Genomic DNA, 17,236 nt, shown 5'->3' on the forward strand with positions numbered 1-17,236 from the left:
TTGATCCATACTTAACGCCGTACACCAAGATAAGGTCAAAATGGGTTCATGACCTAGGCATAAAGAATGAAATTATTAATAAATTAGAGGAACATAGGATAGTTTACCTCTCAGACCTGTGGAAGGGGAAGGTCTTTATGACCAAAGCAGAACTAGAGATCATTACTGATCACAAAATAGAAAATTTCGATTATACCAAACTGAAAAGTTTTTGTACAAACAAAACTAATGCAGACAAGATTAGAAGGGAAGCAATAAACTGGGAAAATATTTTTACAGTCAAAGGTTCTGATAAAGGCCTCATTTCCAAAATATATAGAGAATTAACTCTAATTTATAAAAAATCAAGCCATTCTCCAATTGAAAAATGGTCAAAGGATATGAACAGACAATTCTCAGATGAAGAAATTGAAACTATTTCTAGTCATATGAAAAGATGCTCCAAGTCATTATTAATCAGAGAAATGCAAATTAAGACAACTCTAAGATACCACTACACACCTGTCAGATTGGCTAAGATGACAGGAAAAAATAATGATGATTGTTGGAGGGGATGCGGGAAAACTGGGACATTGATGCATTGTTGGTGGAGTTGTGAACGAATCCAACCATTTTGGAGAGTAGTTTGGAACTATGCTCAAAAAGTTATCAAACTGTGCATACCCTTTGATCCAGCAGTGTTACTACTGGGATTATATCCCAAAGAGATTATAAAGAAGGGAAAGGGACCTGTATGTGCACGAATGTTTGTGGCAGCCCTTTTTGTAGTGGCTAGAAACTGGAAACTGAATGGATGTCCATCAGTTGGAGAATGGCTGAATAAATTGTGGTATATGAAAATTATGGAATATTACTGTTCTGTAAGAAATGACCAACAGGATGATTTCAGAAAGGCCTGGAGAGACTTACACGAACTGATGCTGAGTGAAATGAGCAGGACCAGGAGATCATTATATACTTCAACAACAATACTAGATGATGACCAGTTCTGATGGATCAGGCCATCCTCAGCAACGAGATCAACCAAATCATTTCTAATGGAGCAGTAATGAACTGAACTAGCTATACCCAGAAAAAGAACTCTGGGAGATGACTAAAAACCATTACATTGAATTCCCAATCCCTATATTTATGCACACCTGCATTTTTGATTTCCTTCACAAAGCTAATTGTACAATAATTCAGAGTCTGATTCTTTTTGTACAGCAAAATAATGTTTTGGTCATGTATACTTATTGTGTATCTAAGTTATATTTTAATATATTTAACATCTACTGGTCATCCTGCCATTTAGGGGAGGGGGTGGGGGGGGTAAGAGGTGAAAAATTGGAACAAGAGGTTTGGCAATTGTTAATGCTGTAAAGTTACCCATGTATATATCCTGTAAATAAAAGGCTATTAAATAAAAAAAGAAAAAAAAATAATAATCTGTCTAATAAGAAAGCAACCACTAAGCACTGACATTAGAGGAAAACACAAAAAATAAAGTTCTGCTTCTGTTACTTTAAAAAAAAAAAAAAAGAAAAGAAAAATAGGCTATGCTTTTCTCCCTAATGGAATGAGAGGTACTAAGTTCACTATCCAAAAAGTCTTCAAATAGAGGGTGGCTAACCCCTTTTTGAGGGATGTTTTAAAGGGAGTACATGTTTCATAGGCATTAGACTAGATTACCAAGTATAGCATTCTAAGATAACCAAAGATTATCAATATAAATATCACCTTTTGATTTTAGAAGGGTTTTTTGAGCTTTTGTGGCTTCTTTTTAGAATTTTTCTTTCTTTCCCCTTGCCCATATTTTGTCAGTTGTCATTTCTTACTGCTGGGTATATTAATCCTCCCTCACTTCTAATTTGTCTTTTTTTTTGTCATCTGTCATACACTAGGAAACCACAAAGGCAAACCTAACAGAACTTATCTAAAATAAGAGTAAATAGACTTTTATGAGGATCTGAGGGTTTTTTCAATGGACAAAGTGCATGAGCTTTGTAACAAGTTTGCTTTTTTTTCACTGTACTACTCATGGAATTGAGATTGCAGCATAAATAGCTTGTGGATAAAAAGATGTGTTTTTATGTGTAAACATATACATGTCCACACATAGTGAAAGATAGAATAATCTATTACTACAACAATTATTTTCAAAACTCAACTAAAGAACTATGTCTTTTAAAGGATTATGGGTGTTTAAAAAGCAATATGTTTTATTCTTTTTTTTTTATCATTTTCAAACTAAGGTAGTGGTGTATGTATGTATTCTTATGTAGGTTTTTCCTTATGTGTTGGTTCTTTCCTAAGTGTTCAGATGTACTGTTGTCTTAGCTGGTTATAACTTGATAATCACGTACTAATATATGACATACACATTTTCTGGAGAACTTTTAAAACAGTCACATGTGCCAAAAGTTGTCTTGAAATAGAATATTATAAGATCTCCAATATAGTTTAAGGCATTTTGAGATTTTGACTCTGTGAAAATGTGTTTTTTTTTGTGTTTTCACCTTCACAGTTATTTTCTTTTGTTCCTAGAAAAAAGGTTGTGATAGTTCCCATTGGTTTTTTTTAACTGTTTTTGCTTTAATATTTAATATGTAGTATAAATACATAGATTCAGTAATGTTTCATAGCATGTCTATAATTCTGGAGTCTCTAAGATTTCAAAAAAGAATTTAGGTTTCTTTTTTTTTTTTTTTCCCAGGGCTCTTCTATGGTGTTTAGTTGTAAAAAAAAAATGCTGAATAGGTGAAAAATGAGTAAAATCTGTGTTTTTTCCTATTCATCAGTGCTGTATGTCCTCTGTGTATAGGCAACTAATTTGCTGTTGTTCCCCTGAGGGGAATTCGAGTCAAAAAGTCATATTGAATTACTAGAAAAAGGTGCTCTCTTCTCAAAAGAAAAAAGTACAAGGATTTAAGGAGGAAAAAAAAAAAACTTGGAAAATTTATCAGACTTCTCAGTGTAAATTATATCTATCCACAGGGCTCTATTTCTATGAGTCCTTCTGGAAAATAGTTTTTCAGTAAATTACAAGAAAGAATTTTTTTTTACTTATAGTTTGTATTAACAATGCATGTTTTAAAATCAGATACACATTAACGTTAAAGTTCAGATGCAAATATTGGTTTGTTCTGTTTAAATTCGCTAAATATTTCATTTTAGACTTGATTTTTTTGGGGGGGAGAAAAGTTTTATCACACACTTTCTCTTTTATTCTTTTTAAAGGAGGTGTCAGTTTTGTAAATTAGTTGCTTTGCCAATAAAGAATCAGAAAATTGAAGATACTTTGTTGAAAATGTTGTTTATGTTAAAGAAATTACTTCAACTTTGGCATTCAGGAAGTCCTAAATTTATAAACATCCAATTTATAAATAAACCATGCAGACAACAGTTGTCCCTACTTTCCCTTCTAAGTTATTGAAGCTTCTTAGCTGTTGTCATGGGAGCCATTGTGGGGAGTGGGGCAGGGAAGAGAGTGTTTAAACAACCTTGTGGTTCAGAAGTTCAGATTTAGAGGAAGGGAAGAAATTGTGAAAATCATGAACAATTCAAGGAAACTGACCCTCAAAATGGACTTTCAGGTAGAACTATAATCTTGTTATGTGGTAGACTGACTCCTGCACAGAAATGTCTTAGTGCCAGAAATTTTCCAAAATGTTCATTTCACCTTGTTGGTACCTAAAATCTTGATAAGTAAAAATCCATTTGGTTTAGGTATGCTTGTTAAAAAATGCATTGACTTTTTAAAAAAAGTTTGAACTTTTAAGAAAGTTAAATGGTCTTTCATAAATTCATATCAATTAGTTCATTCAGATTGATTTCTTCTTAACCCATAGTTAAAATCAGTTTCATTGAGTGATGGGAGGTTTGATGTGTGTATATAAAAAGGTGTGGAGATTGGTATGCTTGGAACACAATGTACATTGTGGGAATAGGTTTGGGTGAGGCACTTAGTGGCTTGGGGACTAAGTAATGGAAAGGGAGAGAGTGTAACAGAAAAGTAAGGTGATAAAAACAAACCAGCTATTTCAAAATTTTGCCAAAGTTTCTCTGACAGAGCACTCAGAGCCTATCACTATTCTCTCTTCTTCCTGTTGCATATGACCTCCTATTCCTAGGACCCTAGATTAGACAATACTCTTAGTAATATATTCAACTGCATACCTTAAGTAGCTTTTTCTGGGCTGCTCTAAGTATCTATCCTTTCTATAGAAAAATGTATTTTGAATATTGACAACTTAAAAACAAATTTTTGGAAATGCAGGGAGGAGGGAAGTCTGCTTGTAATGGCATACTATGAACCTTGGCCACTCTTGTTTTAATCCTTTTCTATATTTTTGTGAGTTGGTAGATTGGAAACTAGAGAAAATAAAAAAGTAAGACAATACTCAGTAAAATTAAATTTAGTTTATAGAATAAAAAGCATCTTCACATAGTGGAGACAGAGATGGATTAGAAGTCAAAATAATATGTATTTAAATCCTGACTCTAATATACACTGACTTGATGATCCTGATCAAGTCACTTAACTGATTAGTGCTCTAGGCAAAGGTCTAGGACCATAAATTACAGAAAAGATACAAGTCTGTGTTGTGTTGCTAGAGGGAGTTTCTTCACCTAGAATTCCCTAAACAAGTGAAATCACAGGTCTATCAACCATGACTCTGGATTCACTTACCCTTTCTGTGATCTAAGACTGCAAAATGTAGATGAGTTACATTAGTAAAAGGTATTCTTAATACTTTTGAAATCTCTGGTTAGAACAAAAACCAAGACACATTTGATAGGAATGAAAAATCTCCATTGATCTTTGTCTTTTATTTTAAAATGCATAGTTCCTTCCTTTGTTGACCTCAACAAGAAAAGAAAAAAAAAAAGAAACTTATGGAATTAAGGTAATAGAGAGATGAATAAAAGAGGCTCCTTTATGTCAGGAGAGAAAATTCAATAAGTAAATAAGGACTCAGTATGAATGGCAACTTTTTTTTTTTCTTCAGAAGGAATATAGGTTCAGAGAAGAGAAAAGTATTGCTCTTCTGGTTCTAATTTTTGCATTTGGTTTTTTGTAATTTGTCCACATTTGTCCACTGGAGATTAAATAAAAACACTGACTCATTCCCCTGAAACAATCAAATAAGACTTCTTATTACCTTGACTCTATGCCTCCTTATTTTAACTGAAAGTGAAAAACTTCATGTCACAACTCCTGATTTAGCCATCTAAGAGTAATAGATAAAATTTTAAAAATAGAAATAACAATAGTTCTAACATTAGGGAATTGCTGCTGAGTGCAGGGGAGCAAGGGAACTTTATATATTATCTTTTAACTATGAAGCCTTTCTTCTTTTGAATCACGACTATGGGTGAAACTGGTTTCAGCCCTAGGGATCTAACTTCTTAAGAGAAATGGTTTAGGTTCCCTTCTTTCCCCCTTTTTGGTAAATAAAGCCCCTCACCTTAGTCCTCCAGGGAAACGTTGCTTCACAAATAGATATAGTTACACATCTAGGATTTTTCCAAAACGGAGAGAAGGATTAGAAAGACAATATAATGAATCAGGTGTAGAACTAGTTACTTTCTAGATACATAAATAATGCCAAATATAATTACAAATGTTCATTGGTAGATATAAATTTAAACAAGTGGCAATACTAACTACTCTTTTACTCTTCCAAGAAGTTGATAATTACAACTATCTAAAAAGCAAGCAGTTTTCAGGGCAACTAATTAGACCTTTAATATTTTACCTCTGCTCTTTATTGTCCAAACAGTGCTATATATCTTTTAATCAAACAGTCCAGGTTTGTGCCAATTGTGTTGGTGATCATTTTCACTGAAAACATTCAAATAGTTACAAACTCCCTGGGACAGACCTTATATACCAATTTAATCTCTGCTATATAACAATACTATTATGATATACCTATACTACATTTAAAAGTATTCACTCATATCCTACTTTCCTATACACAATACAGCTATTTTTATACTATATAACATAGCCTTTAATAGGAGTTTGTGGAAATTATAGAAGCCATGGCAATTTCCTACATCTAATTGTTTATTGTTATTTCAAACAATGCCACATGTGAGTTTTTGGAAATGCTTCTTCTTTTTCAGTTGTACTTAAAATAAATTTCATGAATGGTAAAATAAATTGTATGGAATTATCTGGTGGAATCTTATTGTATGGAATTACCTGGTGGAATCTTTTATTATTACTATTGTGTTACTTTGATCAAACTGGCAATACTGTGTGTATGTGTGTAAGGATATATAAATACCAAAAATGAATGTCCCTTTATATATTTCTTAATAAATAAATGCAGTAAATTTAATTGAAAGGGCTAAATGAATCCATCATTAAACTCTTAAAAGTTATGGCATTTTATCATTTGGCTCCTTTCTATCTTTCCAATTTTCTTGTATATTATTCTTCTCCACATAGACTATCATCTAGAGATGGGGTCCTTATTGTTTTTAATACAAGATGCTTTCCATCTTACTGATTCTGAGCCTTAATCACTGCCCATCTCTCCATAACTTGAATGTTCTCCCTATTGGTCTCTACTTCCTGTCTTCCCTGGCTTCTTTTAACCAAATCTGGCCTTCTAGAAGAAGTCTAAGCTAATGTTTCTTAGCTAGTGTCTTTCCTCCAATATTACTTCCAATTTTGTCTTATATATTTCTTATTTGTTTACATAGTGTTTCTCCCATTAGACTGTGATCTCCTTGAGGGCAGGTACTGTTTTTCCTTTTTTCTGTATTCTAGCCTTAGCTTCGTATCTTTCATATAATAGGTACTTATTAAATAAAATTGAATTGATTTGAAATGACTTAAATTTCCTTTTTCCATTATGTGAGAATATAATGAGGAATAATATAATAAATGGAATTTTTAAAAAACTCACCAGAAAGAGCCTAATAACTTTTGTACATTATTTTGTTTTGCTGGAATATAAGAACAATAAAAGTTTAACAGATAGGGATCTTGAGTACAGCAGAGAGTGTCAATTTATACTTACAAGAAAATCTAATTTATTGGAAAAAGAATAACTCTCCCAAAAATATTATAAACATTCATTGATATATTTATGATGATCTACATAAGCATTTTGAAGACATTCATTAACAAAGAATATTATTCTGTCAAAGAAATGCATATAGAATTCAGAATAACTTCCCATTTCCGTTAAGCATATTTCTTTTAGGATTTATTCAAATAAATCCTTTCAATAACTGGATTTATGTAGAATTATAAAGGTAACTCTTAGGAACTCAAAACTTTTCTCAATGAAGTGGGGCTCCATTGTAAGTTTGAGAGAACTTATATTTATATTCATTAAACTCTATTTCAATGGATTATTCCAGTATAGGCAGAATGTAAGCAGTCCTATCAAGTTGTAAAGGCATCCGTTAGGGAATGAATATTAAATTATCATCCAAGAACCATGTTAGCTACATTTGCTTTTTTTTTTTTTCTTTTTTTTCAATTTTATTTTATTTTTTTAATAGCCTTTTATTTACAGGTTATATGTATGGGTAGCTTTACAGTATTAACAATTGCCAAACCTCTTGTTCCAATTTTTCACCTCTTACCCCCACCCCCTCCCCCAGATGGCAGAATGACCAGTAGATGTTAAATATATTAAAATATAAATTAGATACACAATAAGTATACATGACCAAACCGTTATTTTGCTGTACAAAAAGAATCAGACTCTGAAATATTGTACAATTAGCTTGTGAAGGAAATCAAAAATGCAGGTGGGCATAAATATAGGGTTTGGGAATTCAATGTAATGGTTTTTAGTCATCTCCCAGAGTTCTTTCTCTGGGCGTAGCTAGTTCAGTTCATTACTGCTCCATTGGAAATGATTTGGTTGATCTCATTTTTGAGGATGGCCAGGTCCATCAGAACTGGTCATCATATAGTATTGTTGTTGAAGTGTATAATGATCTCCTGGTCCTGTTCATTTCACTCAGCATCAGTTCGTGTAAGTCTCTCCAGGCCTTTCTGAAATCATCCTGTTGGTCATTTCTTACATAACAATAATATTCCATAATATTCATATACCACAATTTATTCAGCCATTCTCCAACTGATGGGCATCCACTCAGTTTCCAGTTTCTAGCCACTACAAAGAGGGCTGCCACAAACATTCGTGCACATACAGGTCCCTTTCCCTTCTTTATGATCTCTTTGGAATATAAGCCCAGTAGTACATGTTAGCTAAATTTGAAGAAGCTCATTCCCAGAAAACTGACTATCAGTCATGATGATTTGGGTTTTTAGAGTTTAATAGGAACTCACAAAACTGCCTACTGAGATATGACACTTTTAAACTTTTCATTGATTGAAGGAATACCCATTCAAATGAAAGCCAAGATGATTAGAAATATTAAAGAAATTATGCAGAAACTTGAGAAAATATAATATTTCATTAATTCCTTGAAGAGAAACACTTGTTTAAAATGTTGAAAAAAGATAGTGGTTCCTATGAAATGATGATATCTTGTTCTCTTCAACAAAACCTATCTGGGAACCTTTTCCTATTTGTTTTCTGGATTCTTGACCTCTAGCCAGATTCACTGGAGTAGTTTCAGAATTGTCACCAAAACAAAACAAAAAAACATGGACACCCAGTGCTGCCTGTTATGGTCTTGATGTTTGTTATTAGAGTTTAGACATTAACTTTAAGCAACAACCCCACAAAATAAAATGTTTTCACCAGGAATCATTCAGATTGAAGAACACCTAAATTTTGGAATCTTGAAATGCTGCAGAATCTCAAGGAAGGAACACAGTATTATCTTTTCAGGTGATCATGCTTTTTTTGTGAAAGCTGAAAAGAAAAAAAAATAAACAAAACTCCATGTTTGTGTTTTCTTCCTAATAAAAAAAAAATAGGATAAGAGGAAATGACTTCACTTGAGGAAAATATTAGCATCATGTCACATGATCTTCAAGGTGCTTTTAGGATGACTCTCTTAACTTCTGAGTTACAAAAAGTCTCTGTAAATGGGCTTTAGTTTTGACTTCCAATGTGAATGTCAAATAATTATGCCACTTCTGTCTAGGAATAAGAGAGTGAGAGTGTGAATTCGAGCTGGAAATGTTTTTCAAACTCTTATCAAATTGTTTCCTTTTCTTTTTTACTTCCAGTGAAACAAAATTTTAGATTTACACTGTTATTTGTATTGGCAGTTGGAAATACATATCCCTATTTTTTAAAAAACAGTGCCTTTATTAGATGAAGAAATTGGTATTAATTCATCTAATATGTGGCTGTCTACTAATATTGAACACTCCTAATTGTTTTGGTAGACTTAGTGAATTTATTTTCTTTGCTCTTGCCTTTACTTCTGTGTAGATGTGGGGGAATGATGGTACTGGAAGGACAGAGAGTGAGTTGGTAGGGGGAGAAAAAGGGGAGAGGGTTTTGACCTGCATGAGAAGAACCCCTGCTGACATGGCCAGTCTGACCCATTGAATGGCCTGAATACGATAAATGCCGCTTTATCCTTTCTTGAAAGGAATGAGATAGCACAGCCTAAATGCCTGGGCATGCTTAAATAGGCAACTCTGGGACGTTTGAGTTGAGCGTGTTTGAAATCTGAGCTCTCTGACAGCCTGGGAGCTGCCACAGGTCATCTGCCTTGTTCCGTAGGGATAGGCCCAGGTCTCACAAGAAATTGTCCGTGGACGAATTGTAGTACAAATTCCTTTCTTTGTTGGTTGGCCTCTTTCACTAGACCATGGCCTATAAAATTTTGTAAAAACAATTCTTAAATATTATTTGAAAGGGCAAATGGCCCATGCTGAAAGGTTTGACAGTTTGACATATAGTGCATGGTTTTGATAGCTTGGAAACTGAAATGTGTAGCCAAGACTCTTCCAGTGCTTGTTACAGGCTTGGTGTTTTTTAAATAGTGTCTTGTTGCTGTGCAGAGTTCCATATACTCCTAGCAATTTGACAGGCAATGAGTCTGCTTCAGTGCTCTTAAATCCTTTTAGACTAATTTGTGTGAGACTAGTACCTTTGGATCCAGTTTTCAAAGAGGAAGGAATCAGGTATCACCCATTAAGGTGTCATTCAGACAACCATATGAAAGCAGATTACTTGATATGCTCCCTTGGCAATACCATGAAGTGGCTAAAGAGAAAGCAACTGGAGTTCCTACAGAGAAAGAATTGGACTGGACCAATTTCATCAATGACAGAAAGGTAGTGTGAACCAGATTCCTGCATTAGAATGTTGCATATGTGCAGTGAGAATGCAAGCCATCCCTAGTCTGTCTCGGAATAGCCAAGGGCCATGTTCAAGAGCCTCTGGCCCCTCAGTCACTGGCCTACTAGTTAATTGCCACACGGACTTCATGACACATGGGCAGATAATATGACATTTTCAGTTTCTGTCACTCGCAAACGCCACAACGTTGCTTGCACTAGTTGCTAAGAAGCTGTCAGAAACCATTAGCAGTTGGCTTAAGTCGCCCTATGGCATTTCCTCATGGCATCAGCAAAACGAGCATAAATCACCCAGTGGAGCCTACTGCTATACTAATGAGGCTGTAAGCTTGTTTATGGACTAGCATCATTTTTATGATTATTTCCACCTTTTCAGTTTGCCTTCATTTGGTGGCAGGAGAAGTCAGTTCTAGGAATGAAGTCATGGCTGACATTTTACAAATGTGGTTCGGAGCTGCTGCCATGTGGTTGGTCAGTGGTTCTCTAAGGTTTTTTTTTTCTTTTTTTTTAGTGATCTTAAAATTTTAGTGGAGGGGGAAGAGAAGGAAACAAATCCTCTAGAGACCTCATCGAGGTGACTATCAAATTGCAGGGTGGATGGAAATGCTAAAGGTACAACTGACCATTTTGGCTTTTCTCTGAGATTTAGACATTACGAGATCAACTTCCATTCCTTAAAAGTGGAAGAGGTCAAGCCATTTATTAAAATCTATGAAAGAGTTTGCTTTGAGAAGAGTTTGCTTTATTATGCTGCTTTTCCTTCTCCATTTCCCCTGACTTCTGCCGGACAGGACCAGGTTTATTGTTTTAGGCTTTTCTGAACATGTACCAGTATTTACACTGGATTGAAAGCATTTGCTTCCAATGAAAATCTTGTCTTAGATTACAACCCAGCAGTGTAATTTCCCTCCCAGATGGGAGTAAAGTAGCTGTATTTGCCTAAAAACAGTAGGAAGAACAAACTGTGCATTAAGCCAAGGCTGTTTTTGGCTTGAGCTAATGATGTAACAGAAACCTTTTATTTGGGATAGGTCACTGCCAGGGATTGAAGGAGGTGATCTGGATCTCGCTTGAAAGGTTTCTCCATTGTATCTACATAAGTCTTCACTTAAAAAATTCTGTTCCTAATGCTTCTGCTTTCATACAGCAGAAATAAACAGGAAAGGTTCTGGTGAGTGTTATACATGGAATGCAGAAAGCCTTTCCCCTCCTAATGGAGTATATAATTCAGGTGCCCTCAAGGCATGCTTTCAGGAATTTTTTTGCCTGAGGTAATGGGAAGCTAAGGCTGCTTTAAGGCCTTGATTATCTATTGATGCACAAAGCTGGAAAAAAGTCATCTCCTCTGGATTATAGTAGATATTTCCATAAATTATCAATGAATTCTCTTCTATGCAGGCACTAGGCATTTTCTACTAAATTAATCTGAAGGGGTTCTGAAATAGAAAAAAAAAAACTAAAGGAGTGAAAATAATTATGGGGGAAGTGATTTTTAAAATGTCATTAGGCTGGAAAATTTTCCTTGTGTTTAATCAATAAACAAATATTATGCATGTCTCTTTTCCTTGGTTAACTTTGGTAAACTGAAAGTGGATTAGCCCATTGAAATTTTAAATGCTGTTGAGTTGTTTCCTTGGCTCATGTTTCTTTTATGAATTGTTATTTTATATGGTGAATTGCTTCTCTGTATAAAAAGCCTCTTTAAATATTGGACTTTAAAAGAATTTATCATTCAAATCTGTCTGGAGCCCTCTTCAGACTCTTGGTTATGCAAATAGAGATAAAACTTTTCCTTTAAGCTCCTTGAGGGCAGTGATCCCACTAGCCAGTAACAAGGTTTTCTACACAGTAGGTACTCAATTAATGTTTATTGGATTGCATTGAAGAATAAATTAAAAAAAAAAAAAAGACTATTTGAAGTCCAATAAATTCAACCAGAAAACTGTTTCTGCTTTTTTATGTGATCTAATTTTGTTTGATAGGACATGATTACAAATACTGGAAATATAAAAAAGTCTTCCGAATAAAGTGGAGTTGTATTTTTAGCTCAGACCTATTCTAGACACTTTCTTGGTTGGTTGTTTGTTTGTTTTTATTGACCTAGGGGAATTGTAGTAAATTAAACAGCAACTTATGTTGCAGTGGGTTGCCTAAAGAAACTAAAAAAGCAGGTTTCTCTTTATGTGTAGTGAGAAAAAATTTACAGGTATACCTTTTTATATAGAAACTAGATATATAGAAATTACTAAAAGAGTATTATGGATCAGAAATGGATTAAATTCTATGAATATGTATAAGCACACATACACATATATAATGTTTAGATTAGACACTTATGTATAAGTATAAATACTTGAGTGTTTATGTATATAACTTGAAAACTTAGAATTTTCTGGTTCTAGTAGGCCGTATAACATGCTTCCCTATTATTTCATTTACTTTTGTGTATATTCAGTAAATAAACTGTCATGCTTATTTGTATTACTAATACTAACCCTATGTTTCTTCCTAGATCAAATTGTTTATTTCTAAAAAACCACCAACATGTACAGAGTGCAAAGAAACAGTTTCTAAATTACCAAAACATATTATTCTGCTGTAGTTTATTGAGGAGGGAGTCTGATAGAAGCTGGAAGACTTTTCAATTTAGTGTATTTGGTCCTTTGTTGTTTTTTCTTTTGTCCTTTTTGCTGTTGTGACAAATATAAAAATAAGAGTAACTCCTTTACATTCATGGTTATGATTTATTTTGAGTAGTATGATTATTTCCTCAGAAAGTATATTTTCTTTTAAATATATAGCTTTAAACTTTTACTACATCCTAAAATATAATTTTATTGCCTCATGGGGCCAACATTTTTCCTCCCAGAGGAGCACAGCTTCAATTTTATAATGGAAATAAATAGCAAAACAGCATTTAATATAGAGAAATATACTTTATAGGCAACTTTTTAGTTCCAATCATGGAATTTTAGAACTAGAAAAGACCTCAGTGTTGATAAAGCTTATTCTAGATTATGAATCTAAAAGCTAGTTTGATTTCAATCAATGCTGTTAGTTATTACATTAAAACTTATTTCCCACGTTAGATCACTAGAAAAGAAATTGAATTCTGCCTAGTAATAAAAGCTTATATTTTTCTATGGTATTTTAAGATTTTCACACCCCCCCCCCTTTTTTTTTTTTTTTTTTTTTTTTTTTTTTTTTTTTTTACAAAAACCCTGTGGGATAGAGAATGGGTTTATTTTTAGCTCTGTTTTGTAGATGAGACAAGAATAAAATAAATGTAGATGAACAAGAACAAAATAAATATCATGGTGGGTATTTGAACTCAGGGCTTAGGGCTTAGAAGGCAGGCTTTTAAAAGGAAAAATAATGCTATGTTTCAGTCAGAGGGTCTGCTTTCACACCTCAGCTCTGTTGCTTATTACTTGTCTGACTTTGGAGATTTTACTTAACCTCTCTTAGCCTCAATCTGCAAAAAGAGAAGGTTAGATTAGTTGGCCTCTGTGATCCTTTCTTTTTCTAATTCTATTATCCATAAGCTCAAGTTTAATTCTCTTAGATGTCTAACTTGACTTATTACTTTTATGTTCACTTATTGTTTTAGCGTTGGTATGTGTGATTAACATCATATACATCCTCAACACCTAACATGATCCCAAAGGCAATATATGGAATTTGCCTCCCTTATGAGATATTTTTCACCTGTGGTGGTACTTGTACATTGTACCATGTTTCAACCATATCAACAGACAATCACATATCTGTTCATGCAGTTAAAGTAATTGTTCTAAAGATATAATTAATAAATACCCCATATTTTCCCACTAATTACTTTGTTCCTTCACAAACTGAAAAATTGGCTGTTAAATCAATTTGCTATTCTGCTTAATTAGAGAGTTCTGTGTTTGGGATGGAGCTTTTTCACAATTAGTTTTTTAGAAACTAAATAGTTTATTTTCCCCTGCCATTGACAGTATATTAAACTATTATCTTTTAACTACTTTTGTGATTTTATTTATATCCAAAGGCAGTTTTTTTTTTTTTTAATTATAAAGCATGTCAAGGGAGCATCAGTCAAAATTTGGTTCACTATATTTACAGGTGATGGCTTGGACAACAGTGTAGCTTCCCCCAGCACAGGTGATGATGATGATCCAGATAAGGACAAAAAGCGTCATAAAAAGCGTGGCATCTTTCCCAAAGTTGCCACAAATATCATGAGGGCGTGGCTGTTCCAGCATCTAACAGTAAGTGAACTCTAAATGACATATGTAAAATAAACATAGACAGTGTCCTGTTTGTGGTAGAAAATAATAAAAATTGTCCAGAAATATGATGTCTTCTGGACTTGTGACAGTTAAAGAAATAACTGTCAGTATACATTTTACTAAGGTGGACACAGACTTTTATACATAATATGTATTGATGTGGGGGGGTATGTGCATATGTGTGTGTATATAAATAATTAAATATATATATATTCCTTCTGAAAGACAATTTTTGCTTGAAGGTCATCTTTGTAGTTTGATCAAATTCAGCATGTGCATAAGATCAAGAATGTATAATAAGCACTTGTGATTTAAAGGTGTATATAAATGAATTCATTCAAAGAAGTACTAAATGAATTGGGTTTTTTTTTAAAAAATAAGTCCTACTATTTATGTTTGTTTGCTTATTTATTGAGGGGGGTCCTGGCCTATGATTTCATTAGTCTGAGAGAAATCTTAGAATGGAAATTCCTACAACTGATAATTCTTTGGGAATTCATGGTCTTAAAGAATTTTGAACCACTTAAATAACTTGCCCAAGGTTGCAAAACCAAAATATGTCAGACAAGATTCGAAATCAGAATTTTCTGATTACTAAAAAATTGGTCCTCTATCATCTAGACCCCACTGCCTCTTACTAAGAAATCTCATTAAAAGAAGAAAATGAAGTTTGTTCATTATGCAGTAGGATTGGGTTTCTGCCAATGATTTGGTGAATTTGGTAAACTTTTTGTTAAAACACTCTAGTTATGATACTGTGATTCATGACAATCACAAAACTTACTTTTAAAGAGCTTGAATCCATTGACTTCTTTTTCATTTTGCTTGAGGCACAGTTCCAAAGTGAAAGTTCTGTCACTGTATTTAGAACAGTAAAGGAAAACAGCAATATATAGTCTGCTCTTCCTGTTCAATCCCTTGTGACTTTTCAAACAGAGTAACAGTTTATATTGTCTGTGTGAGTATTGCTGTTTTCACTGCAGGAATTCTGCTGGAGATGTGAGAAACTAGAGATACTTGACTATACCACTGGGGGATTTGTTTAGTTTGGTTATTGTTCTGAATGAATTCTATGCAACAAATAGTTTTAATCCAAATATTTTGTACTTTTAAAGTATTCTGTTTTAATATGGTATAGAGGGTAACTTAGAAGAAAGGTAAAATGGAAGTTTATGTAATAGTAATAGTAGGCTTTTTCATAGCACTCTTTAAGGTTACAAAGCATTTTCATATCAATAATCTATTACTTAAGTAATTCCTGATCAGTTTGTATAAAGATTTATGTTTTTCAAATTTGAAAATATAGTCGGTGATATTGAATATATAGTAAGCAAAATAGCCATACTCACACAATGTTGATATAGTTGATATAGAAAATTAAGTTTCAAAATATGATAGCCTAAATTAGTGTAAAAGATTAAAGTTTTTTTGAATACCTTTAAATGCCAGAAGGAAATTGACATGTTTTTAATCTTCCATTTGTAAGATTGTATATGTGAATATATGTATAGTTTTACATGAATGCTTTTAGACCAGTATCTCTTATTTTTTTGAACTTGTGGTTTTTCCACTATGTCAAAGTTAGCCCTCTGATGTCACAAAGGTAAACTGACATGGGGATATCAACTGCTGAATCATATTTAATTGCCATATATTTTTTAACTTTGTTATTTAGCAAATATAGTGATAAGCCAAATGCCAGGCTAGCTCCACTCTTCAGAGATTAGGCATCCAGAAATATTTAATAAAATTAGCTATTGCAGATTGTTTTTTGCTGAGAATTGGAAAGGAAACAGCAGCAGTAGTAACTTCACAACATACATCTTCCACTCCACTTAACACCATTCAAAGTTGAAGGTAGATTTTTGTTTTGTTTTGTTTTATTTTGGTTTTGCCAAAAATTTTAGGATGAATTTTAAATAGCTTTTTATATGTTCAATGAGCAATCCTCAACCTTTTTTACTTTAGGACCACTTTATGCTCTTAAAAATTATTGAAGACCCCTCAAAACTTTTGCTATTATGAGTTACATCTATTGATATTTAACCATATTAGGAATGAAAACTGATCATTAAAATATTTATGAATGCATTTAATAAAAAGAAACTCATTGTATGTTAACATAAATAATATTTTTATGAAAAACAACATTTTACAGAACAAAACATAGCAACAAGAATGGCATTGTAGTATATATATATATATATATATATATATACAAAAAATTAATATCTGATCTAATAAAAGACAGCTAGATTCTTTTATCTGCTTCTGCATTCAATTTATAATGATATATTGTTTTTGTTCAAGTATGTGAAGCAATTCTATCATCACACAGATATATAATTGGAAAGGGGAAGAATATTTTAACAATCAAATAATATCTTAGTAAAATTATGCAAATAGTTTTGATCTCAAAGACTGCCTGAAAGGATCTTGGGGAATTCCCAAGGGACCTCTAGGCCTACACTTTGAATATTGATAATGTTTAGCTGCTATTATCCCAAAGTATCCTAAATGATCGTTGTTACACATCAATACTTCAAAAACATAGTAATAATAACTTGCATTGTACTAAATTACTAAATTATAATACTTAAAGGTTCACAAAGCACTTTATATATATTATTTTACCTGATCCTCACTACAACTTTGGGAGATACTGTGCTTCCATTTTACAAATGATGAAACAAATTAAGTAATTTGCCCGTAGTCA

General features: G+C 33.0%; 1 protein-coding gene and 1 long non-coding RNA gene across 5 annotated transcripts in view; one reads left to right on the forward strand and one right to left on the reverse strand.

Annotated features, from left to right (window-relative positions):
- Positions 1 to 17,236, forward strand: part of MEIS1 (Meis homeobox 1) — a 154,553-nt gene that overhangs the window by 73,074 nt on the left and 64,243 nt on the right. For all 4 annotated transcript variants that reach the window (XM_023494898.2, XM_023494900.2, XM_012540162.3 and 1 more), the window contains exon 8: positions 14,354 to 14,499. In XM_023494898.2, the coding sequence (XP_023350666.1) occupies positions 14,354 to 14,499 (146 nt within the window). The remainder of the gene's footprint in view (positions 1 to 14,353; positions 14,500 to 17,236) is intronic.
- Positions 8,649 to 16,073, reverse strand: LOC116421386. Its single transcript, XR_004231732.1, has 3 exons — positions 15,957 to 16,073; positions 15,305 to 15,378; positions 8,649 to 8,840 (listed from the first exon to the last, which is right to left on the reverse strand). It is a non-coding gene; the product is annotated as an uncharacterized LOC116421386 (long non-coding RNA).

The sequence above is a fragment of the Sarcophilus harrisii genome, chromosome 2, assembly GCF_902635505.1.
Source record: "Sarcophilus harrisii chromosome 2, mSarHar1.11, whole genome shotgun sequence".
NCBI lineage: Eukaryota > Metazoa > Chordata > Mammalia > Dasyuromorphia > Dasyuridae > Sarcophilus > Sarcophilus harrisii.